The sequence below is a fragment of the Sceloporus undulatus genome, chromosome 9 (assembly GCF_019175285.1).
Source record: "Sceloporus undulatus isolate JIND9_A2432 ecotype Alabama chromosome 9, SceUnd_v1.1, whole genome shotgun sequence".
Taxonomy (NCBI): Eukaryota; Metazoa; Chordata; class Lepidosauria; order Squamata; family Phrynosomatidae; genus Sceloporus; species Sceloporus undulatus.
The window spans coordinates 27,166,158-27,192,368 of record NC_056530.1 but is presented as its reverse complement, the minus strand read 5'-3'; the positions used below and the strand labels follow the sequence as shown (position 1 = coordinate 27,192,368).

Sequence of the window (26,211 nt, the reverse complement as noted above, 5' to 3'; positions counted from 1 at the left end):
GGGATGTTGATGGCCTTGAGTGGCGGGCACAGGAGAGATTTCTTCTGGCCTCAGCCGTGAACTGCACTTCGAGCCGTTCCCCTGGGCCTTGCAAAACAGAGAGGTCAGTCTACAGGTGGCCAGGATTTGCTGGTTAGCCTCAGACACAGTTCTAGGCATTGCTTTCTCATCTGTAAAATGGGCACAAGGCTGCCAGGATAACTCAGATGGGAAGACAGTGAGGTGCTCCTTGCAGCATGTCCTTGTTGTGATAAAATAAGAACATATATTATGTATCAAATGTTACACTAGGATATATCAGGAAGAATAGACACAGCATGAATGCCTGGGAGATGGACAATCAGTAGTTCAGCCGGAGCAACAAGACAGTATGTTGTAGGGGTTTGAGCACTGGGCTTGGAGCTGAGACCAGGTAGTTCTTCAACGTCGGCATTGCCTCCCTGCTTCCTGCCCTCGCCACTGTTTGCGCAATATAAATCTTTCCATGCCATGTTATGCACGGATTGTACGACGCAACCCTCATGTTGGATGCCAGTGTTGCAAAACTGAATGCATACCCGAATATACATCTAAGAGTGTATGCGTATCCATGCACACCACATGTCCATCTCCAAGGGCAATGGTGCCACATGGACAACTCTTGTTTCCACAATCTTGGGCTGAAGTAGCCAGTGCCCACAACATACGGGCACCCATTTCACAAGGGTAGCCAGGACCCACAACGTATGGGCTTTTGGGCACCCATTTCACAATGTGCCTTGTGTCAGCCTTGGGGTGCCAGCACGGGGGTGACCCTGGGGATGTCATTTGTGGGTATCCATTTCACAATGATAGCCAGTGGAGTGCCTGATGTCCATGGAAACGGATGCACATCCAGACACCAGCTAGGAAGTGCCAAAGTTTCCAGTGGGCACCAGAGGTCATACCAGTAACATGCCTCTTTGGGTGTCCCACATGGAGAGTGGGACACAGCCAAGCCAAGCCAAAAAAGACCCCCAAAATCTGGAATTGGAGAGCATTTCTCCGTTGTGAGAGTCCTGGGAACGCTGTCTGGAGGGATTAGATGGGTAACAAGATTACAGGGAGAAACTGAGTGAAATTAGATAGACGGATGGATCAGGATCAAGGGAAAGAGAATTAGAGGGGAGAGTATTAGGAATCCAGATCAGGGAGGCTTAGAGGGAAAGCGCAGGGAGACGCAGCATAAAAGGCGGGGATACGTAGTCTGGGGGAATAGGAGATTTGAACGATGACTTTGGAGAACAGGGTTCGATTCCCCACTCAGCCATGAAACTCAGGGGAAGGCAATGGCGAACCTCTTCTGACCAAATCTTGCCAAGAAAACCCAGGGATAGGTTTGCCTTTGGGTTGCCCTAAGCTGGAAACAACCCGAAGGCACACAACAATGATGACAAGGATGGGACAGAGAAGGACTAGGGGTGCATCTACAAGAATGCAGTTTGACCCCACTTTAAGAGCTGCAGGGGGGTTTGTAGTTTTACGACGCCTTCAGCCTTCTGTGCCAAAGAGCGGCAGCACTTCACCCAACTACGAATCCCAGGATGGAACCATGGCAGTTAAAGTGGGGCCACACTGCATTCTTTGCACAATGAGCAGCATGTGGGAACTCAAATGGAATAAAACTAGTCACATAGTAGTTGAATGGGATCACACTGTTCCGCCATATGGTTTCAACCTATCCCTGGGGGATTCTGGGAACTGCAGTCCAAAGAATTTCCCCGAGCTCTCAGTATGAAGGAAGAATGAAGTCCTGGTTGAATTCTGAGCCGGATGCAGAGTCCCTAAAGATCAGTTGTGTGTTTGTGTATAAAGGGAAGGAGCAAAGTCTCTTTCCCGCAGAGGAGTGTCCACAAGCCACGACCCTTCCTATACACTCGCATTCCTGTTGGGTTCTCGGGCTCCGTTCTGGATCCAAAGGGCTGCTTCGCAACAGCCTTCCCCATCTTGATTCCAAGCTACATCCATTGCCCTTCGGCTGTGCAGGGCTACAACTCCTTCCCAGCTGGTGCAAGGAGGATAGTGGGAACTGTAGTCCAACACAGCTGGAGGGCCCTGGGGTGTTGCTGGGGGATTGGGGAGCTGGTTTGCTTTACATTCTTAAAATCCATTCCTGCAGTTCTTGATTTGGAGTCCTTGATCTGGATTCCTAAAATTGATGTCTGCAGTTCTTGGCCTAGATTCCAAAAATCCATTTCTGCAGTTCTTGATCTGGATTCCAAAAATCAGATTCTGCAGTTCTCAACTAGGAATTGTTTTTAACAAAAGGGTTTTCTTCCCTTCCCTTCCTTCCTCCCTCTCTTCTCTTTTCCTTCCTTCTGTCCTTCCTTTTTTCTCTTCTGCCTTCCTCCCTTCCTTCTGTTCTTCCTTCCTTCCTTTCTACCTACCTACCTTTTTCTCTTCTTCCTTCCTTCCTTCCTTCCTTCCTCCCTTCTTCTGCCCTCCTTTCTACCTCTCTCCCCCCAGACTAAGCAATGCAACACTCTTTGGCCATTTTGTGGCCGAGAGGCCTAAAATTAGAAGCGCCTGTCTCCTGGGCACCCTTCCTAGCTGCTGGCAGAGGGAGGGCAGGGGCGATATCTTGGGTGGCTGAGTGGCACCTGCTTGTCATAACTCAAACTTTGGAAGCTGGGAAAGAGTGAAATTGGGGGCCTTGGCTTTCTCAACATGGAGGAGAACTGGGAACCACTGTATTAGGACAGAGGGGGAGCTAGCAAAGGGACTGAGACGCGATGGGATGGGTGCACTTCAGTCCCAGTGCGTATTGCATTAGCAAAACCAAGAGGTCCTTTCTTTGAGATCCAGGATGCCTCAGTCCTTTGTGAGGCTGTAAATCCCTTTGTTTAGGCAGAAAACACTGCATTTCTCAAGAAACCTCCATGCTTTTGCATTAAGAAAATTGGAGCTGCTCTTTAGGTAAAAGGGGCCAAATGCAGTGCAGATGCATCTCAAGCTAAAACATCTATCAAAAGACACAGTTTTCGGAGTTCTTTAGCATTCTCTGTGCAGAGGGCAATGGTGCCAGAGCAAACTACAGATCTCAGGCTCCCATAGCATGGAGCCAGGGCACTTAAAAGGGTGTCGAACTGGGTTAATTCTGTAGTGCAGATGCAGCACTAATTAGGAGGAGGAAGAGGAGGCAAACCACCCTCCTCTCCCCTCCCTGGACCAGGGGGTGGGGCTCGAAGGAGCCAAGAGGGGGCGTGTCCAAAGGGATGCCCCTCCCCCTGATGAATAATGCATAGCCCTGGGGGCTTTAAAGGATGCTTAGGGGGAGGAGCATTTTGCCGGAGAGGAGAAGATCGCAGGCTGCATGCATGCAAACTCCAGCCACAGCCAAGAAGGGAAAACACATTGGAAAGATTGATTTAAAAACTTGGTAGCCACTTGACCCCATTGGCTAGCCCACTGGCACCACTTGCAAGCCCCTTGGCCAAACTAACTAGCCCCTTGATCAAATTGACTAGCCCTTTGGTCCAATCTGCTAGACACTTTGCTCCAACCTGCTAGCCCCTTGGCCTCATTTGGTAGCCCCTTGGTCAGATCTGCTAGCCCTTTCCTAGGAGCATGTCTCGCCCGCTGTCAGACCACGAGAAGAGGAAGCAGATCAGCGTGCGAGGCTTGGCCGGAGTGGAGAATGTCACCGACCTGAAGAAGAACTTCAATCGCCACCTGCACTTCACTTTGGTCAAGGACCGCAATGTGGCCACCCCCAGGGACTACTACTTTGCCCTGGCCCACACCGTCCGGGACCACTTGGTAGGACGATGGATCCGCACCCAGCAGTACTACTACGAGAAGGACCCCAAGGTAGGAGCAAGAGGGGTTTTGGAATTACTTTGGGGGTGGCTGGGCTAGCCAAAGTTTCCTTTGGGTTTGCAAAAACTCTTAGAAAAGGATCTGGGTCTGCACTGCACAAACCAGCATCCCCAGCTGCTGCCTCCTTGCACTTGGACACTGCTGTCCAATATGGAGAAAGTTCATTTGGTTTGCAAAAATCCTTGGGAAAGGTGGCTGGGTCTTCACTGCACTGCCCAGCATCCCCAGCAGGAGGGCTTGGGCTTGGATTGCAGCTCCCATCATCCCCAGCCACTAAGGATTACTTGCTGCTTCCTTGCACTTGGACTCCGCTGTCCAACCGGGAGAAAAAATTATATTTGGAGGGGTTCCTTTGGTTTGCAAAAATCCTTGCAAAGGGGGCTGTATTTGCACTGCACAGTTCAGCATCCCCAGCAAACACCTTGGAAGGAAGGGTTAAGTTTGGGTTGCACATGCCAGTATCCCCAGACACTAAGGCTGCTGCCACTTTGCAGCCATAGGAGTAGAATTCCAGAGTTGGGTTGCTGGCTGCTACCTTTCAGCCCTAAAGCCACTTGGGTACCACTTTTGGGGACTACAGTGTCCAGAATCCCCCATCAGAAGCATCACCTTCTACTGCTTGCTGCCCTGGAAGGAGGGGGATTGGAGAGCTGGGTAGCATCTCCCAGCATCCCCAGCCACTAAGAGTGCTCCCACCTTGCAGCCATAAAGCCATGCAATTTCTGGGATGTGTAGTTTGGAGAGATGTTTAGGCCAGCATTGTAGCGGTTTGAGTGTTGGACTATGACTCTGGAGACCAGGGTTTGAGTCCCAGCCCAGCCATGAAACCCAGTGGCTGACCTTGGTTGAGTCACACTCTCTCAGCCTCAGAGGAAGGCCATGGCAAACCTCCTCCGGACAAACCTTGCCACGAAAACCTCAGGATAGGTTTTCATTAGAGTTGCCATAAGTTGGAAAAGACTCGAAGGCACACAACAACAACAGAGATGTTTAGCATTGTTAGTCTCTGACTCTGGAGACCAAAGTTCGAGTCTCCACTCCGTCATGGGAACCCTTGGCTGAGTCACACTCTCTCGGCCCTCTAGAAAACCTGGGATCATTAAGGAATGATTTTGCTTTAACGCCATCGGCGTCTGAAAAGGTAAGGCCTAGAAGATGGAGAGGAGGCATAAACATTGTTTGCAGGTTGCCCATGGTCCTTTAGAGTCATCCCTGGCCTCCGTCAATTCTTGCATTGAGAGAAAGGTTGGACTAGATGCCCTTTGGGTATCTCCAAAACTGTGAATCTGTGGCTTCTTGGTCCTTCATTCTGGGCCAAGCATCTCACGCTACCTGGGTCTTTACCTTCTATAGCAAATCTCAGCGGGGTTTTTAGTTCCTCTTACATTTCCTAGAGTGGTTCAAGTGCTGGAGACCAGGGTTCGAATTGTGGCTTGGGCATGGAAACCCTCTGTCACTCCATCTCAGCCTCAGAGGATGGCCATGGCACAAACCCTTTTTGAAGCAACTTGCCAAGAAAACCCCATAAGTCGGAAACGACTTGAAGGCACACAACTATTTGGATGCAAACCCCATGCAGAGCAATTGAACTTACATTTTCCTGCAGTTTGGGTGCATGAGCAGCCAAAAGTGTGGACAAAATTGTTCCTCCAGAGGACTAGAAGCTTTGCCTTTTTAAGGTCTAGAATAACAGATACGGAGGCTGCCAATGCTCTCCTCCATTGAAGGATGGAGGAAGGGAGAGGGAAAGAGATCAGGGCTACGGTCAATGGATATTAATAGCCTTGCTTGAGATGCCGTGTGGTGCATGCCGGGAGGTGGCAGTGCCAACTCCAAGCTGGCATGGACGGCCAATGTTAAAAGATCCCCTCTTCTTGCAGGAATCCTTCCACGTTTATGGGATTTTGGAGGGTGCGAAGGAAGGGGAAATGCCCAGGGATGCAAAGACACAGCAACCGGCTGCTAAGATCAAGGGAAGCAATGTATTGGAGGGTCGAAAAGCAGTGGTGCCCGAACTCTGGCCTTCCAGGTGTTTTGGATTTCAAACAGTCCTAGAATATTGGCCAAGATGGTTGAGGCTTCTGGGGACTGAAATCCCAAAATATCTGGAGGACCAGAGTTTGGGAAGTGTGCCTTTGTGGCCGCCGGCATCCCAATAGTAGGATTCAGAAGCTCAGTGTGTCACTGTTGTGTAGGCACACACCCATGCACCAGGAGGGCATCCTCTTTGCGCGCAAAGTGTCTCGGGTGCGATTCCTCATACCTCTCTTTTTATTGTTAAGCAAAAGCATTCTGTGCTAATAATAAACAAACGGGAAAGTGACTTTTTTCCCTAGTGGATTTGGAAAAGTGGCCGCCTTGGACTACAGCGCCCAGAGTCCCCAGCCAGCAAGACCAGGATGCTCCGCCACACTTGGAAAAGGTGGCTGCTTGGGATTGCAGCTCTCCAAATCCCCAGCCACTGTCGGACTACAGCTCCCAGAATCCCCCAGATAGAAGGATGCTTAGAAAAAGGGGCTGTTTTGGATTGTGGCCCCCCAAATCACCAGCCAGTTTTGGACTACGGCTCCCAGAATCCCCCCTAACCATGGCTGAAAGAGCTGTTTTCCCAACTTCTCTTCCTCAATTTCAGCAGAGGATTTTTTTTCCTGGGGATTTTGGGTGCTATAATCCAAAGCAGCAATTTTCCCAAGTGCAGTGGAGCATCCTTTTGGCTGGCTGGGGATTCTGGGAGCTGCAGTCCACACCAGCCACTTTTCCAACTGCGGCACGCCAACAGAGCATCCTTCTGTCTGGGGATTCCTAACCCTAACCCAAAGCAGCCAGTTTTTTCCAAGCTTTGCAAACCCACCATCCCCAGATAAGAGACCTGTTGCACCCTAAGGATGACTGCGTTTATGGCTGCCTGTCCATGCCATCATCCAAACGGTTAAATCTTTCCGGAGCGACACCTTCGAGGAGACAAACGATAGCGGCGGCTTCCCTTTTCTCTTTTTAAATTTAGACCGGCCTGACATTTGCAGTGAACTTTTGCCTTTTTAATTTCGGAATCGGCCGGTGTCAGCAGGATCCGGGGCTTGGGAGGGGGATCGGACACTGGATACGGCTGGCAAGGGCGCCCAAGACGGGCTGCGCTTTCTCCGTTGGTCCGCGGAAAGGTCAACTGGGCAAAGCCCTGGACCATGCTGGGCTTTGGAGAAGCTGCGGAACCCATCATCTCCCTCCTGTCTCCTCTGTCACAGTTCCCCTTTCTCCTGCCCTTTACCAGTAAGAGGATATCTGGAGGGCTTGGTTGGCTTTGGTCAACGGGCCAAAATTGTGCATGCGACGCCAGGGTGCAAAAAGCCTGAAGTGTGCACAATGTGGACACCAAAAACAGTAGTGCCTCTGAGCATGAGCAGAAAGCCAACCCCTAAGTAAGGGATGGCTTACTTAGAGGAGAACCCTGACGATGGTGAAAGTGTGGTCTGGACATTGTATGTGCCCCCCATGTGAGCTGAGATTCCTAAGGTTGCGTCTGCACTGCAGAATCAATGCGGTTTGATACCACTTTAACTACCATGGCTCCATGTGACGGAATCAGGAGTAAGCCTTAGTGTGTTATTTGAACCCAAAAGTGGTTTTTCAGTTTCTGGAAGCCTTCGGGAATGTTGTTGTTGAGTGCTTTTGTTTCCGACTTATGGTGAGCCTAAGGTGCCCTATCCTGGGGTTTTCTTGGCAAGATTTGTTCAGAAGCAGTTTGCCGTTGCCTTCCTCTGAGGCTGAGAGAGTGTGACTTGCCCAAAGTCACCCAGTGGGTTTCTGTGGCTGAGCCGGAAATCGAACCCAGGTCTCCGGAGTCATAGTCCAGCGCTCAAACCACGGAAAGCCTAAAAATGGGACGACGGAGGATAAACTGGGACTGTCCCTGCCAAATTGTGACAGTCGAAGGTGGTGGAAAACTGGACGTCAGACAACCCATGCCCAACCATGCATGGTTCCATGCAAATATATGTATGTATGTATTTATGTATGTATGTATAGCCTTCCCTTCATTTTGGAGTTGTTTTCCAAACTGTCCTTTCTTTCCTTTCTCGCAGCGTATCTACTATCTCTCCTTGGAATTCTACATGGGCCGAACTCTCCAGAACACTATGGTCAACCTGGCCCTGCAGAATGCCTGCGATGAAGCCACTTATCAGGTTTGATACCAGGATTGGTGGGCATGTCTGTGCCAGTTTCTCTTTGCCCTTCCTGCAACCTATCTAACACAAAGTCCCCATTTGAGTTGGAACTGCCTTCATGACAAAAGGCCGCTTCGGCACCAAATCCACCTTTAACACTTCACCATTTGCTATGGATTTTGCTGGGCACTCTGGAGCAACGTTACACATGCGTCCTGCTGTGCCACTTGGTTTGAGTCACAAGCCTGTGTGTCACAATGAAGTGCCCAGCCATGTGACGGATGTTGGGCATCTTGTGTCTGATTTCTGAGGGTGGAACTCATGCCGGCAATGGTGGCACTGGGTGGCACATTGGGACACATGTGTAAACACCTGCCCAGTGTTACTGTGGAGTGTGGGCATAACCAGGGGCAGCTCTGGGGCCAGAATATGCCAGGAGCAGCCCAGAGTATTCTGGATGGTATAGATGAACCTGGGTTTAATTTTGGGTGCAAACATCAGCCTTCTTTTTAGACAGCTGGTGCCTCGCAAAACTAAGCATCCCAGGATTCTGTAGGATGGAGTGGAGTCAAAGTGCATTGTTTGTATGGTGCAAAAGCACCCTTAGTTACTAGGCAGAAGTGAAGATGGGATGGATAGTTGGCCGATAATAATTCCTGGTGCCAGAGGCTTCTTTCAATAACTGGGAAAACATTTTCTTTTTGGATTACAGTTCCCATGCTGGTTGGTGGATCTTGGGAACTGTAATCCAAAAGGACATGTTCCAAACTCTGCTTCCATCCACCACTCCACTAACTGCATTTGGTCCTCTATATCCACAGATTCTGCACCCACAGATTCAACCCTCCACTTGAATATATATATTGAAAAATATATGTATTCCAAAAAGCTAATCATGATTTTTGCCCTTTTATATAAGGGGCACCATTTTGTTGCGCCATTGAATATAATGGGCATCCCTGGATTTTGGTATCCATAGAGGGGTCCTGCAACCAAACCTCAGCGGAAACTGAGGACTCATGGTACTCCACTTTGCCTCTGCCATTCTTCATTCCTTCCTTTGTTACCCTTCCCTCTTCTCATCCTAACAGTTAGGTCTGGATATGGAGGAGCTGCAAGAGATTGAAGAAGATGCTGGCTTGGGCAACGGAGGTTTGGGACGCTTGGCAGGTAAGTCTAAAGGCGACAGAGCCATATTCAGTGGCAGAGCCCTTGCTTTGGATACGTCCCATATCTAGTCCAAGGTATAGTGTTTAAAATGACCAAGTAGCTACTAATAGGGAAAAAGATAAGACTTCGACCTTGCCTGCGTGTAATTTGTTCTGGCACCAGAGCTCTCTGGCAGAGGAGGTTAAATATCTCACAAAACTACAGATCCCAGACTCCCATAGCATTGAGCCATGGCAGTCAAAGTGGTGTCAAACTGTATTACTTCTGCAGTGCAGACTGGAACGAAGGCATGCATAGTGTGAGGCAGGTCAAGCAGAGAGAGAAAGAAAGAGAAAGAAGTGCTCGGTGAGTTTTTTTTATTTAGTTGGTTGATAGTTTCTTGGTGCCAGAAGCTTCTCAATACCTTGAAAAACATTTTCTAGACTAGACCTGAAGCTTGACATCCCCAAAGTCCAATGCTCTGTGCTTGGATAGCTGGTCTTCCCCTTTGTTTTGGTCTGTTTCCAATACGACTTGTTTCCCTGTTTGTCTCTGATTTCCTCCAGCTTGCTTCCTGGACTCTATGGCCACCTTGGGCTTGGCTGCCTACGGCTATGGGATCCGCTACGAGTTTGGCATCTTCAACCAAAAGATCTGTGGCGGCTGGCAGGTGGAGGAGGCGGACGACTGGCTGCGTTACGGCAACCCCTGGGAGAAAGCCCGTCCTGAGTACATGATCCCCGTGCATTTCTATGGGCATGTGCAGCACGACCAGGACGGGGTGAAATGGGTCGACACGCAGGTAAGCGGGACCCTAGACTAGGCTGCCGATAGCGCAGGGACACACCTTCGCACTGTCCTAGTTTACTGTCTTGTCGTATCCTATCCTAGGTAGGGAACAAGGACATGATGCACAAAGGAGAAGCGCACTGTAGTAAAAATGAGAGGGGGAAAATATGGGGAAGACAGGATGGAAACGCAGAGATGGAAAGCAAAGAGAGAAAACTGGGAGGAGAGAAGGCCAGTGGGATGATAATGTCTGGTTGATCGAAGGGATTTTGGATTTGGTTACTTGCAGGGATGCAATAGCGGATGTTGAATCTGCTCCGGCTTCTATTCTAAACTCGAAAGGCGCTGTCGAAAGGATTCAACCTATTTTGAGGGTCAGGTTCAGTTCCTTTAAAGTTTGGACTAAAGCCCAAAGTGGATTCACAGCCGTCATTAGTTCTTCCTTCTGTCCTTCTGTATCCTTGGGGCAGGATTTGGTGTTAAGATGGGACCAATGGCCAACGAATTTCCCTACCTTTCTTGTCTTGCAGGTTGTCCTTGCCCTGCCCTACGACACACCCGTCCCCGGATACCGCAACAACACGGTCAACACCATGCGCCTGTGGTCTGCCAGGGCTCCCAATGAGTTCAACCTGAAGGACTGTAAGTGTGCCAGATTCTCTTCTTGCTAAGCAGTGCTTGTATGGTAGATCCAACTCCATCATTGTCAGGGAGGAGAATCTGTATCTGTAGTAAGTCTGGGGACATCTCTCCTGTCTATCTGGGGGTCGGACTGTATCTATAAAGGAATGGGGATCATGCTGCGGTCCAGATCTTCTCTGATTCCCATTATTTTTTGGAGAACCGATAGGTGTGGCAGTCCAGTAACATGGCCGTGATGCCTTCCATGTTGAGAAAGTATCTAATCTGGGTTTTAATTCAACTGTATCTATCCTTCTTTCCTGTTTCAGTCAATGTTGGGGGCTACATCCAAGCCGTCCTGGACAGAAACCTGGCGGAGAACATTTCCCGTGTGCTGTACCCCAATGATAATGTAGGTTTTCCCCTTTCCTTATTGTTTTGGCTCCTCTTCACCTTCAATCTTTGGAGCCAGGAACAGGCTCAAATCATAGTCCCAAGTCTTGATGCAAAACACTAGATGGCACCAACTTTCTCTATCCCAGCAACCTCCACTTTCTTTGCCCCACAACTCCCATCATCCCCAGCCAGCAAGTTTGGCGGAATATGTGAATGGTTTTTCAATGGTTGGGAAACTGTTGTTGGTGACCTAAGCATTTGCAAATTGAGGATACATGCATGAAAGTCTTGTTTGCCATGGGTATAAGAGGCTATGCGCTAGCTATTGTGCTCCATCCGTTGCCAAAAACAAATGGGTGCTGCTATGGATATTTAATGGCCAGAGGAAAGGGGAAGCAAGGTGACCAGATGTCCTCCTTTTCCAGGACATGTCCTGCATGTCAACCTTCTGTCCAGGAGGATGTTCCAAAATGTCCTCCATTTGGAGCATGACTGAGAGTAGCGCCACTTTTGCTATCACCCCTTCAAGAAATTTGCCTACTTGGCAACCTGCACTTAGTGCAAACATAGGGAAAGGAACCCCTCCACTGTTGTGGGGGTGATGGGCGCTGTGGTCTAAAAGGTTCTCTTTTTTAAACCTGGGCTTTAATGCCTGCCATGGAAAGCCTTTCCAGGAGGCTATGCTGGGGAGGGATGGTGGTGGCCTCTATTTTTGGCGCCTTGGGCATCATCCTGGCCTCCTCCCTCCTTTGTCTCCCTGCAGTTCTTTGAGGGAAAAGAGCTGCGTCTGAAGCAAGAGTACTTTGTGGTGGCTGCCACCCTTCAAGACATCATCCGCCGCTTCAAATCCTCCAAGTTCGGCAGCCGGGATCCCGTCCGCACCTCTTTCGATGCCTTTCCGGACAAGGTAAAGGACCTCCGTTGCATGTGCCCAAGGAAAGGACCCAGCAGATAGGCTGGTACCCACCTCCCATGCTCCATGGATCTGTTTTGGGATGGAAATATGGTCATAGACTGGCCTTTGGGGTTGTCTACGCGGGGCATGTGCCAAGTTCTGTAGCCCCACAACAATTGTGCTATTGAGCCCCAGAGCTTTCTGCCATGTTTTGCCTCCTTTCTCCATTGCTGTCTGCTTGCTCACTCCCTAAGAGTTTGGAATAATTCAAAGATATAGCCATGTTAGTCTGTAGAATCAGTATCTAGAGAGGTCTTGTAGCACCTTTGAGACTCACTGAAAGAAAGAAGTTGGCAGCATGAGCTTTCGGAGACTTCAGTCTACCTCCTTAGATGCATTTGGTGCATTTCCTCAATTGCATCAGTGCATTTTTAGTCTAGGAAAGCTCATGCTGCCAACTTCTTTCTTTCCGTTAGACTCAAAGATGCTACAAGATCTTTCTACACAGAGTTTGGGAAAGTTACCTTCTTGAATTTTGTTGTTGTGGCTAACTGCCGTCGACTTCGAATTATGGCAATGAATTATTAATTCTTCCCAAGCGGGCAGCTGAAGAAACAAACCACATTTCTGGGTTTGGACATCATGACTAGCCATAGTTCAGTGGTTCCCAAACTCGAGCCTTACAGGTGTTTTGGACTTCAGCTCCCAGAATCCTTGACCGTTAGCCGAGACGGCTGAAGTTTTTGGGCGATGAAGTCCAAAATATTTGGAGGACCAGAGTTTGGGGATCATTGGCTTAAACATACCAGGGTTTGTAAATGGATGACAAATCTAGGGTTTGGATTGTAGGTTGCAACAAGTTAAGAGGTTATGGTTTGGGAGCAAATTTGGATCCACGCAAGCTAGGTTTGGTCCAACCACTCCGTAACATATCCTGAGATGTAAATACATATACCATAAATGCATATGTGTAAATACATATACATTAAATAAAGTCCAGGAAATAATATAAATATACCATATATCAGGTTGCTATCCAGCTGAATGATACCCATCCGTCCTTGGCTATCCCCGAACTCATGAGGGTCTTGGTGGACGTTGAGAAGCTCGACTGGGACAAGGTGAGGCTGCGCATGGTTTCAAAAATGGACGGCGCTGGAGATGCAGGAGCAACCCCTGCGTTGGGTTGTGCAATTCGTGGGTAAAGACCGGCTCCTCTGTTCCTGTCTTCTAGGCCTGGGAAGTCACTGTGCGGACTTGCGCCTACACCAACCACACCGTGCTGCCAGAAGCCCTGGAGCGCTGGCCTGTCCACCTCTTCGAGACCCTCCTGCCCCGCCACCTGGAAATAATTTACGAGATCAACCAGCGCTTCTTGGATGTGAGTGCAAAACCTTTGTGGGAAGGGGAGGTTTGCACAAAGATGCAGGGAGAAGTGGATAAACCTTCCTAGGGCATGTCTACATGGGTCAGTTATATCAGTTTCCCCCCACCACCGTCACCATGACCTGTCTACACGACACATGGCTAAACCTCTGATTCAAGTATACATGCATTTCTCCATATTTGTGGTTTTGATATTTGCGGATTTGATTATTCACGGATTTGATTCATATGTTCTCTCTAGGAATATCTAGGTCTTCCAGTGCAACTCTATGGTCAACTTTAACTAAAGGTGGCACTGAAAGACCTAGAGATTCCTAGAGAGAAAATGCTACTATGCATTGGTAGCTCCTCCAGCCCAGTTCTATGGTCAGCGTCTGTCGGACATTGACCACAGATTTGCATTGGAGGACCTTTTTTTAATGGGGGAATCTGTCTCTGTCCCCACAGAGAGTCTATGCCATGTTCCCAGGAGACCTGGACCGCTTGCGTCGCATGTCCATGGTGGAGGAAGGCAGTGTCAAACGGATCAACATGGCCCACCTTTGCATCGTGGGGTCTCACGCTGTCAACGGAGTGGCGCGGATCCATTCGGACATCCTGAAGGCCACCGTGTAGGTATTTGGTCCCCTTGCCAGGCAGCCTCTGCCCTTCTCCCAACATTTATTATTATTATTATTATTATTATTATTATTATTATTATTATTATTAGTCATCCTTCCACATTTGCGGATTTGATTATTCACGGATTTTATTAATATGCTCTCTCTAGGAATATCTAGCTCCTCCTGCCCAACTCTATGGTAAACCTTAATCAAAAGTCACACTGAAGGACCTATAGAGATTCCTAGAGAGAACGCTGAACTATGCATTTGTAGCTCCTCCAATGCAATTCTATGGTCAACGTCTGGCAGATGTTGACCACAGAGTTGCCCTGGAGGACCTAGAGATTCCTAGAGAGGTGTTTGCATAGTAAAAAAAAAATCAGTACTTTTTAATTTGTGTTTTTTATACTTTCATGGGGGTCCTGTTTTTCTACTTTCACTGCAGTCCTTATTCTGATGTTTCATTTTGTTCCCCTTACCCCCACTCCTCCTTCTGCTGCCAGATTCTCTCCCATCACTCCTTTTTCTTCTCTTTTCATTCTTTCTTCTTGCGACCCTTTCCCCTTCTCCTCGTCCGGCCTCCTCCAGATTTAAAGACTTCTACGAGTTCGAACCCCACAAGTTTCAGAACAAAACCAACGGCATCACCCCGCGGCGTTGGCTGGTTTTATGCAACCCGGGGCTGGCGGAGATCATTGCCGAGGTGAGGCTGGGTTGGAGCAAAACCATGGGTAACAATGCTTGAGTAACAAAGTCACTTTTTTGGGGGGCTACAGATCCTAGTGTTCCCACAGATGCTGGTGAAATGTCAGGAATAAACTCTTCTAGAACATGGATGCATAGCCCCCAAAACCCACAAAGGTTATTTAGACTGTATTGTTGATTGTGACTTTCTCCTATCCACCCCTTGTCCGTCCTTCCTTCCTTCCTTCCTTCCTCCCTCCCTCCCTCCCTCCCTCCCTCCCTCCCTCCCTCCCTTCCTTCTTCTCCCTCTTCCAGCGCATCGGTGAGGACTACATCTCCGACTTGGACCAGCTGAAGAAGCTTCTGAACTTTGTGGAAGACGAAGGCTTCATCCGGGATGTGGCAAAAGTCAAGCAGGTGAGGGGCAGGGATGTAGCGGAACCGGCGGTCAGCTGCTCAAGATGAAACCAGTCTTCAATTGTAGTCAAATGTATTGCTTTAAATTTGCAGGAAGCCGATGGCAAAGAGAGGAAGAGGAAGGTGGCAGAGAGAGATGGAAAGAATGAGAGAGAGACAGGGGTGGCAGAGAGAAAGGCTGGCAGAGAGGGTGAATGAGAGAGAAGGAGATGGCATGGAGGGAATGAGCATGGGAATACAGAGAATGGCAGCATGTATGTGTAAGAGGAAGGACTTGCAAAGACAGAGGGGTATATAGGAGAAAGGACTTGGAGAGGCAGAAGCAGAAAAGTTTGCAGAAGCAGAATGAGAGAGAAGGAGATGGCATGGGGAAGAGAGGGGGTGGCAATGTGTGTGTGTTTGTGTAAGAGAAAGGACTTGGTAGAGACAGAGGAGCAGCGGCAGAGAGAAAAGCTGGCACTTGGCAGCATGAGTGAGCGAGATGGAGGATGGCAGAGAGAGAAGGGATGGCAGTGCAAAAGGCTGGCAGAGAATGAATGAGAGGGAGTGAGGAGAGGGTGGCAGAGAGATCCTGAGTAAGTATGCAAAGGGATCTTTGCATACTGCAAAAGTATAAGCTTTTGTAGCCTTGCTGTACTTCCTCAGATGGCAGGAGTTAGCCGTTCAAAGGCGCTGCAAGGTCCCTTTGCAGGCGGATATTCCCAGACTAACAGAGGTGCCCAATTTGCAATCCAAGGATGCCCTCTGTTCTAATCCCTGTTTGCTCTGCCAACTTTGCTTCTTTTTCTACCTCTGCTCAGGAAAACAAGCTGAAGTTTGCTGCCTACCTGGAGAAAGAGTACAGAGTGAAGATCAACCCCAACTCGCTGTTTGACATCCAGGTGAAGAGGATCCATGAGTACAAGCGGCAGTTGCTCAACTGTCTCCATGTCATCACCCTTTACAACCGTGAGTGTTGTGTGTCCGCAGTGTCTTTTAATCTGGTTGCACATCCTTCCCTTGTCTGGCTATGATGGAGAACCATTTTGCTAGTCCTGGGCTACCACCAATACTTGACAAGCTTGGGTTAAGGTTGGCAACTGGCAGCCCCAGAGGAAAATCTGGATCATAATGTTGTTGGACCAGAATTTTGTGGCGGTTTGAGCATTGGACTATTAAGGTTTGATTCCTCGCTTGGGTATGGAAACCAACTTAGTGAGTTTGGGCAAGCCACATGCTCTCAGCCCCAATAACAGGTTCGCTTTAGGGTTGCCGTAAGTCAGAAGTGACTTGGAGGCATGCATGAAATAACAGGAATTGCAACAGACTTTGAGACTTTAAAAAGTTAGCCATGGGAGAACCGTAATAATGGTCAACATGATTTCTGAGATGCTGAAATAGCGGGAGTTGGGTCTGTCTGGGAAACAAACTCCTTCAAGCGCACTGTTCCAGTTGGTCTTACTTTCTTTCTTTCTCTCCTTCCCTCCCTCCCTCTGTTTCGTTCTGCATTTTGTGTTGTCCTCTCCCCAACCCATCGCAGGGATCAAGAGAGAGCCAAACAAGCACTTTGTGCCACGGACGGTCATGATCGGAGGCAAAGTGAGACACGGAAAGGGGCACGGAGTGGGGTGGGGATCGGGGTTCGGAGGGTTATGTTCCCTGTGAATGAGGATGCTGAGTGGGGTTATGTGTGGCTATACTCACAACGGCTACAGAGCTAGGGTTCCCAACCTTTGGTCCTCCAAATGTTTTGGACTTCAGCTCCCATAATTCCTGACTGTTGGCCAATCGTAGAATCCTAGAGTTGGAAAAGACCCCAAGGGCCATCCAGTCCAACCCCATTCTGCCATGCAGGAACTCACAATCAAAGCATCCCAGCATTGGAAGAGACCCCAAGGGCCATCCAGGAGCACATAAGTTGGCCCAACTTGGTTGGGGCTCCTGAGATCTGAAGTCTAAAACAAATACAAGGCCAAAGATTGGGAACCACTGTATGGAGTATGTTCTGGATCCCAGGCTGGGAGTCCCATTTGCTTGGGATCGTGCCATGATGCTCAAGTCCTGGATGTGGGCTTCCACAAAAACGTCCCATTGGCCATCTTCTCTTGAAGGTCTTGAAGGAACACCTTACCTTATCTACACCTGCCTTAGGATGGAGGAGCTCTGTGTCCCATCAGATGGGTTCAAAATAGGGGAAGGCTCCTCATTCGCCCAAGAAATGGGGACCTAGTGGCCTTGATACAGTCTCTCTCCCTCTCTATCAGTCTGGCCTACCTTGCAGGGCCATTGTGAGGCTAAAATGGGGATGAGGAGGACCACCAGGTGCCACCTTGAGCTCCTTGGAGGCACAAAATGGAGTTCTAAGCATAACCAAGAAATCGCTAAGCATGGAGACGCCTGCCTTTCAATGCCTCTTTCCTTTCCCTACAAGGCTGCCCCCGGGTACCACATGGCTAAGATGATCATCAAGCTGATCACTTCCATCGGAGACATAGTGAACCACGACCCCGTCGTCAGCGATCGGCTCAAGATGATCTTCTTGGAGAACTACCGGGTCTCCCTGGCCGAGAAAGGTAAGCCGGGCGCTTGTTGCTTTACGCCGTGCGCCAGGCGTGACACTCGCCTCTTATGCACCGCACCACTTAGAGCGCTTTTAAAAGAAATATTTAATTCGTTTTTCTTACACACATTGACTTTAAAAATGTATCGCCACATATCTACTATTTAAGTCGCGTCCACTCCATCGTCTGCATCCTTATCACACAAGCATTCTGCCATGCAGGAACTCAAAACCGAAGCATCCCCGACCGATGGTCATCCAGCCTCTGTTTAAAAGCCTCCAAAGAAGGAGCCATTCCTCGATAAGTTACTTTCCCGCTCTCTTTCTTCAGTGATCCCAGCTGCCGATCTCTCCGAGCAAATCTCCACGGCAGGAACGGAGGCCTCCGGCACAGGGAACATGAAGTTCATGCTGAACGGCGCGCTCACGATCGGCACCATGGACGGGGCCAACGTAGAAATGGCCGAAGAAGCCGGCGAGGAGAACTTTTTCATTTTTGGCATGCGGGTGGAAGATGTGGAAGAGCTGGACAGGAAGGGGTGAGTCTCGGTGCGGGCCGTGGTTGCGCCAAACTCAAACTCACCAACATTTTACAGATGAGAACTGAGACGTGTCTGGCCAAGCAAGATTGCGGCCAAGACGGCGAACGTTATTAATGAGGAAGAACCGACAAGCTAGGAGTTTGTTTTTGGGAAGGGCAACCTTGCTTGATAGTTTTTGGTGGGTTTTTCGGGCGATGTGGCCATGTTCTAGAAGAGTTTCACCAGCATCAGTGGTTGGCATCTTCAGAGAATGCTGGCATGGAAGAGAGTTGGGTATATATATCCCTGTAGACATTTCCAATGTGAAGTCGAAGGCTTTCCTGGCCGTCATCCATGGTCTTTTATGGGTTTTTCAGGCTATGTGGCCATGTTCGACTTCACATTGGAAATCTCTACGGGGATATATATATACAACTTTCTTCCATGCCAGCCTTCTCTGAAGATGCCAACGTCACAGATGCCAGCGAAACGTCAGGAATAAACTCTTCCGGAACATGGCCACATAGCCTCCAAAAACCCACAAAAAGCTATAGATGGTGGCCATGAAAACCTTCGAATTCAACCTTGCTTGAGTTAGATGAGTGCAAACTACTCAGTTTGCAGCAATAGAAATAAGATGAGGAGAAAAGGCGGAAAGTGGGAGGAGGAGAGAGAAACCAGGACATTTTAAAAGCAGCTGAGAAAGTGGGATGGCAGAGGATTAACTGGGACCATTGCTGTCGAATAGGGGAGGGAAGGAGAGGTTTGCGATGTACCAAACACCATGCGCTAAATGGGCTCTACGTCTCCCGACAGCTACTGCGCCAAAGATTACTACGACCACATCCCCGAACTGAAGCAAGCCATCGACCAGCTGAGCAGCGGCTTCTTCTCTCCCAAGCAGCCAGATCTCTTTAAGGACATAGTCAACATGCTCATGTACCACGACAGGTGAGAAGGACCGACTTGGCACTAGAGCGACCCAAATGGGCTGCTGGGATGCCCAAATGGTGTGGCGGTTGTCTCGTCACCCAGTGGGTTTCCAGTGGCTGGGTGGGGATTCGAACTCGGGTCTCTGTAGTCGAACACTCAAACCATTACACTTAATTTTTGCAAAGGGCTTTCACATCTAAATGCTCTGGGTCAAGCTAGGAGAGGTCTAGTAGAATCTAGTACAGCAATTCCCAAACTTTGGTCCTCCAGGTGTTTTGGACTTCAACTCCCAGAAGCCTCGGCCATCTTGGTCTGGGATTCTGGGAACTGAAGTCCAAAACACCTGGAAGGCCAGAGTTTGGGAATCACTGTGTTTCTTTAAATCCTGCAATGTAGATGCGGTCTCTCTGGGTGAAAGAAGTTGAGCGCAGGGCTTGGAAACTGCAGAAATGGTGCACTTTGATGGCGCTTTCTCCACCGTGGCTCCATCCTATGGCATCCTGGGATTTGTAGTTTTCCGTGGCGGTTCGCGGTGTGTAGTTTGTGCATCTCGTTTGGGAGGAAAGCAGGCTATAAATCAAATAGCTAGCTAGATCGGAGCTATCCGGGTGGATAAAGTCTAGTATATAGTCCCTTTGCAGTTCGGACTAAACCCAGGGTGGGTTTACTACTATTGACACAGAGGCCACTAGGTGCCATTAGTTTTTGGGTGTTGTGTGTGTGTGCATGTATTTGTGCATAAGGTAAGTGTGTGTGTGTAAGATGTTTTTGGTTATCTCCAAATCTATTACTCTGCAATGTAATGCTCTCAGATAGATGTTGGGAAACCTTTGGAAGGCAGCAGATATAGACTAGATGCAGTGGTTCCCAAACTTTGATCCTCCAGATGCTTTGGACTTCCCAGACCTTGGCCATGATGGTTGGGGCTTCTGGGAGGTGAAGTCCAAAATCACCTAGAAAACCAAAGTTTGGGAATTTTGGACAAGAGTTTGGACAAATTCCTTTTATTTTTTAGACTATAACCTGGTACACACCTGGCTCGGGGATTCTGGGATCTGTGATCCCAACAAGTTCACATTCTGATCTGTGAGCATGATCCTCTGGTCAGTTCTTCCTTTGGAGGAGCCCCATTGAAATGGCCGGGGAGCTGTTTCCATGCATTTGGGCAGGGCTTGCTTCCAGAGGACCTCTCCAATTAGATATATATAAAATGGCAAAGGCAAGGTTTGCTTTTTGGAGTGTGTGTGTGTGTGTGTGTGTGTATAATATTCTTTATTGCCCTTCTCTCCCTCTTTGTAGGTTCAAAGTCTTTGCTGATTATGATGCATACATGAAATGTCAAGAGAAGGTCAACACTCTTTACAAGGTGAGTGGCACCCCCATGATGCCTGGTGGGGTGCCAATGGAATAGCATTGCAACCGGGGACTAGTTGTGCCATCTTGAACAGGTGTTGGATTACAACTCCCATCATCCCTACCCAGCATCACTAGTGGTGTCCGGTTGGGGAAACCCGGACTAGCCATTGCAAAGGAGGCAATGGAGTCTTAGTGCTTGGCAAATGCTTTTCGGCTTCTTAACCACACGCTGATACTACTGTGCCATATATTATTATACGCGGGGGATCCGTTCTGGATCCCCTCCCCTGCGTAAGCCAAATACCGTGCATGCTCAAGCCCCATTCAAGTGAATGGGGCTCCTGCATGCGGCGACGTGCATGTGCCACGGGCACGCACCCCATTCATCTGAGTGGGACGCGCCACCACTTGCGCCCCACATGGCTTTCAGCAAATGCCATATTACGCGGGCGCACTGTACAGGATTTGCTGTTGTTGTTAAATTTATTGGTATTCTGCTCTTTTCCCAAAACCGGGACCATGAGTGGCTCACAAGAACAGTTGTTGGGTGCCTCCAAGCAGTTTCCCACTTACAGCAACCCTATGGGGAACCTATCATAGAGTTTCCTTTGCTCAGACATTTGCTCAGAGGAAGTTTGATATTGCTTTCCCCTGAGGCTGAGAGAGTGTGAGTTACCCAGGGTCACTCAATGGGTTTCCATGGCAGAGCTGGGAATCGAACCCAGGTCTCTAGCGTTGCAGTCCAACACTTAAACTGCTGTGCCATGCTGGCTCTATTATCTGGCATATAGAAGAGAATATAGTAAAAGAATATGGTACAGGATATTGCACAGACTATTTCATGATGCGTTTCGGAACACACTGTGGAAATAATCCAGTTTGAGACCACTTTAGCTCAGTGCCAGGGAACCCTGGGAATTGTAGTTTATTGCGGCACCAGAGCTCTCTGACAAAGAACGCTAAAAATGGTCTCGCAAAACTAGCTGCCAAAATTTCCTAGCGTTGAGCTGGGGGCAGTTAACGCAATTATTTCCGCAGTGCGTTTTGGACCTTGGATGCCTTTCTTGCTTGCTTCTCCCAGTGACCCATGGATTTGCTGTCTCTTTCTCTCCGTCTGCAGAACACCAAGGAGTGGACCAAGAAGGTGATCAAGAACATCGCCTGTTCCGGGAAGTTCTCCAGCGACCGCACCATCGCCCAATACGCCCGCGAGATTTGGGGCGTGGAACCCACCCGCCAAAAGATCCCAGCGCCCGACGACCCCCGGGAGTGAGCATCACTCTCTCGCACCCCTTGCGCCACCAGCGACGTCAATGGGGCACCACCTTAACTCGAATGCTCCAAATGCCCTCTCCTTCCTCCCACCCCATCCATGCTCTGCTATTTATTTCTCTCTCGTCCCATCACCCTTTAAAACCCACCTCTGCTTGTCTTAAAATATTGGTTTTCCGCAGAGGAATGAAAGGAGGCAAAGCTCCATCCGCTATATGATGGTCAAAGAATGGTATTTTAGCTTTTAAAAAGCCTGACACATTTTGGCCTTATCACCAATTGGCCTTTGGAAATAGAAACGCATTGACTATGTATGAAATGTTGGAGACCACATGTAATATCCCTTTAAATATCTATCTATATATTCATTTAAAAAATCTGTTTCTATTATACATAGCAATGTTCGCATAACAGAAATGGACGGAGTTGCAAATCTGTGCTCTCAGTACAAGTGAACATTTGCTTGTCGCTTTGCCCTTCTTTGATTTTGTCCTCCCATGCACCTCCATATATTTTTTTCTCATGTTTCGAACACAGCCTTCCTGTATTATTATTTTCATCTTTAAAATAATGGGTTTCTCCATCTCAATTTTATTCTGGAGGGATGCAAGGCTTAGGGAGGTGGGTTTCGTTTTCTCATGTCCAAATCGGCGCATGCCTTTTCCCCGTCAAAACAGAGCAATGTGGGGTTTCGGAGGAAGGGCCCTTCCAGACCAGAAAGGGAAAAACACACACAAAAGAAAATAAAATAAAGGTTTTTAAATTACAATCATCCATAGAACCTTCTTTTTTATTATTTTTGGAGAAATGGGGTGGTGGGATAAAGGAGAAAACTGGAATGATCAAAGCTTTCCCATACCTTGGATCAAAATATTGATCGGAACGGAGACCATAGTGGAGAATTTGGAAGGAGACTAGGATTGGGAAGGACAGCTATGAAAGAAATAGGCAAGAGATAAAGGTATACATCTGAACAGTAAGGTTAGGATCATGCAAACCATCGCCATGTGAGATCTGGACAGGGAAGAAAGTGGATAGGAGGAGGACTGCAAATATCCTAAACTGCAAATCCTAAGGTGTTACAGTGAAGGTAAAGGTAGTATAATGGAGTGGTAACTCTGTAGTGTGAAAGGGCTCCTATTGCCAAAACATGGCTACCCCTTTGGAAATTACTCGAAAGGTATATGACAAGGAGGAAGACCGAGGGGAAGATGCTGGAATGAAATGGAGGTCCTTGGAGAGAAAGCTTGGAGATGCTGGACTGAAACAGAAGTCCTTGGAGATAAAGCTTGGAAATGCTGGAATGAAATGGAGGTCCTTGGAGATAAAGCGTGAAGATGCTGGAATGACATGGAGGTCCTTAGAGATAATTTTTGGAGATGGTGGCTCCAGCAACATTAGGGCAAGGCGTGTCCAGAAATGGACAGCCGGGATCCAAACAGGAGGAGAGCATAAAGTTTCTCAAGTTCTTGAGAATCACAACTGGGTTTATATGGTTCCCTTTGCCAAGTTTTGTCTCTGCCGAGTCTCTCTCTCCCTCGGGGTCACAAGGGAGAGTTGTGTTAGTCTGTTGCAGCCAACGCAACAGAGACTCTTCTGGCACCGCCGAGACGGAGCAGATTTATTTGGGTGGAAATATTTCATGGATCAGAGCCCACTTTTGCCTTATCCTCAGCTGGCGGATTTATGGACACATATGGACACGGAGAAGGGGGCAAAGAAATGGAAACGGCGGGCAGAAAAAGGCCAGAGGTAGACTAGCGGTGTGACATTTCTATAGGTGCTATGACCGTTCACAATAGTTGGAAGTGACTGGGAAAGAGAAACCCTTACTCTTTAATCAGAATTAAATTTAAGATGGAATCATAGACTCAAAGAGTTGAAAAACATCTCAAGGGTCATCTAGTCTACCTTCTTGCCAGGCAGGAATCCATAGGTAAAGCACTGCTGAGAGATGGTCTTACCTTTAAAGGAGCCGTCTAAGGTGCCGATAGAAGCACATACTTTATTTTAAGGCGGATGGCCTTCCAGATGTTTTGTGCGTCAGCTCTCCAAAATACCAGACCGTTCACCAAGATGGCTGAAACCCAAAACACTTGGAGGACCAGAGTTTGGGGATCGCCGCTTTAAGGTACTTGTGAGATTGCCTGCCCCGAGCGACAAAATAACTTTGCTAGTTTTGGGTACCATGTACCTAGACATGGCTGTTTGTTGTTGTTGTTATGTGCCTTCACGTTGTTTCTGACTTACGGCGACCCGAAGGAAAACCTATTATAGGGCTTCCTTGGCAAGATTTGCTCCGTGGAGGTTGGTCATTGCATTCCTCTGAGGCTGAGAGAGTGGGTTTCATGGCTGAGCGGGGATTCGAACCCTGGTCTCCAGAGTTGTAGCCCAACGCTCTAGACATGGGTGGCCAGGCAGCAATTTCTCTGCTAAGCCTTTGGGAGGACAGGACCAGCTAGGTCTTTTCTCCCCCTTTGCCACCTTGAGCAAATCCTCCCTCAGGTGGGCAAGGATGGTCTCTGTGGCATCAGGCCTGACTGTGCCCTCCCTGCCATGCCAGGCCTTTGCTTTCCACCGCAGCTGCTCTTTTGCACTCGGGGAGCCGGCTAAAAATAGTCCCTGCCTAACTGCACCTGCTACAATCTTGATCGTGAAAGGTCTTTCCAGAAAATAAATATATATAGATAGATAGATAGATAGATAGATAGATAGATAGATAGATAGAGTTTATTGGCAAGGGTTCGGAGGGGCAGTTTGGAGCTTGAAATACAGTGGGGACCTTGGCATCCGCTGGGGTTTGGTTCCAGGACCAACATCCATGGATGCTCAAGTCCCATTAAATACAATGGCATCATGAAATGGTGTCCCAAGACCCAAATCCCTCCTTTCTCAAGCTTGGCCAAACCATCACTTTGGGCATTTCAGGGCAGATGCTGAGAATGGTTGGATGGAAAAGCACTCTGTACTTGCTCAGAAACCCTCTCTGCTGATGACCCTTGTTTGTCTTCCAGAAGCAAAGCCAAGGATATCAAGCATGGATTGAATGATGCCAATGAAATGGAGATGTGTGCATGTGGGTGTGCATTTGCACACACTCAGGTGTTGGTGCGAAAGGTTGCTGGGTGCGTTTGCGTTTCTTCTCCTCGCCTTTGAAGCTCCAGCCGGAGGGGGGTCTCCTCTGATGGCTGCCGCAAGCAAGCCCCCCACTTGCCCATCTCTTCCAACCGAAGAAGACTGAGGGAGGCAGCAAGCCTTGGCACCCCTTCCTTGCAGGCCGCCAGTGCCGGCGCTATCTAAAGCCGTAATTGGATCGGCGGCTGGCAGGATTCGTGGGGATTAATTGGCTGTGCGGCCAGGCAGCTGCTGTGCCACACACTGAGCCCTTCGGTCATGGAGACGCACGCGCAAAGGCAGGCCGGCGAAAGTGGCAGAGAAATACTTGTGGCCGCTGCCCAGGATAGAGATGGGCACAGAGGAATGGCATCTGGGTTGAAACAATCCATCATTATGCAGACACATCCAGGCATGGGAATCAATGCCACTGTGCCAGTTTGGACAGTACCATGCCAGATTATTTACGCCAACTCTTTAGTCTCATAACATCTACTCAGATTGGAAGTGGCAACAGAAACGATACCGCAAGTTCAGTTTGAGCAGTGCCAGGCCAGATTATTTGTGCCATATCTTTAGCCCCATAATGTCAACTCGGATTGAAAGTGGCAACAGAAATGATGCCAGTTTGGGCAGTACCAGGCCAGGCTGTTTAAGTTGGCCCTTTAGCCGTATGATGTCTAGTCAGATTGGTAGTGAAACCAGAAGCGATGCCAATTTGGGCAGTACCAGGCCAGACTATTTAAGCCAACTCTTTAGCCCCATGATGTCTGCTTGGATCTGCGATGACACCAGAAACAGTACCACAATGCCCATTTGGGCAGTGCCAGGCCAGGCTGTTTAAGCCGACTTTTTAGCCCCATGATTTCTACTTGGATTGGAAATGACTCCAGAAATGATGCCACAATGCCAGTTTGGGCAGTGCTAGCTCAGACTAAGCGATTCAAGCCGACTCTTTGGTCCCTTGCTATCTACTTGGATTGGCATTGACACCAGAAACGATGCCGCGATGTCAGTTTGGGCAGTACCAGGCCTGGCTATTTAAGCCAATGATGCCCACTCAGATTGGGCAGTATCACCTTTTACTTGCTCTGTTTAAACTAGAGATGCTGCAGATGGCAATTGGGCTCTGCAAAGCAGGCCATTACCATTCTGTGGCCTTTCCCCTAAAACCAAGAAGGCACAGTTCTGAATAAAGGGCTCACCCATCTAACTCAGTGATGGCAAAAGCTACCCAGAAAAGTGCTTATTCCTTAGCTTCACCTTCTCCCTTTAAGTAGAAGTCCTGTCCCTCGTTCTCCGGATTTTGGCCCTGAAATCTCTGGTGGGCTAATCCTGGCAACCTTTGACGCAGCTCTGTCCTCTGAGAGATGGAGGATCAGGCGGGAGATTCAGGAGAAACAGCTGAGAGGGTGCTTCTGCTGCCTGCAAGCACCTGCTGCCTGAAGCAATGGCTTCACTTTGTCCAAGGAGAGGGCTGGGCCGTGTTTGTTGGTGGTGTGCCATTTGTGCACCTGAAGTGGTCCAGAATTTGCAC

General features: G+C 48.8%; 1 protein-coding gene across 1 annotated transcript in view; it reads left to right on the top strand.

The window, feature by feature from the left end:
* The window catches only part of PYGM (glycogen phosphorylase, muscle associated), a 35,178-nt gene extending 12,849 nt beyond the window's left edge, over positions 1-22,329 (top strand). The window contains exons 3-21 of the mRNA XM_042439978.1: positions 3,314-3,828; positions 7,917-8,018; positions 9,092-9,170; positions 9,716-9,951; positions 10,469-10,580; positions 10,889-10,971; positions 11,719-11,862; positions 12,879-12,971; positions 13,085-13,231; positions 13,684-13,847; positions 14,427-14,541; positions 14,838-14,939; positions 15,740-15,887; positions 16,459-16,517; positions 17,350-17,491; positions 17,810-18,017; positions 18,816-18,950; positions 20,232-20,298; positions 21,409-22,329. Coding sequence (XP_042295912.1) covers positions 3,586-3,828; positions 7,917-8,018; positions 9,092-9,170; positions 9,716-9,951; positions 10,469-10,580; positions 10,889-10,971; positions 11,719-11,862; positions 12,879-12,971; positions 13,085-13,231; positions 13,684-13,847; positions 14,427-14,541; positions 14,838-14,939; positions 15,740-15,887; positions 16,459-16,517; positions 17,350-17,491; positions 17,810-18,017; positions 18,816-18,950; positions 20,232-20,298; positions 21,409-21,561 — 2,532 coding nt within the window. The 5' untranslated portion in view covers positions 3,314-3,585 and the 3' untranslated portion in view covers positions 21,562-22,329. The remainder of the gene's footprint in view (positions 1-3,313; positions 3,829-7,916; positions 8,019-9,091; positions 9,171-9,715; positions 9,952-10,468; positions 10,581-10,888; positions 10,972-11,718; positions 11,863-12,878; positions 12,972-13,084; positions 13,232-13,683; positions 13,848-14,426; positions 14,542-14,837; positions 14,940-15,739; positions 15,888-16,458; positions 16,518-17,349; positions 17,492-17,809; positions 18,018-18,815; positions 18,951-20,231; positions 20,299-21,408) is intronic.
* The last annotated feature ends 3,882 nt before the right edge of the window (positions 22,330-26,211 follow it).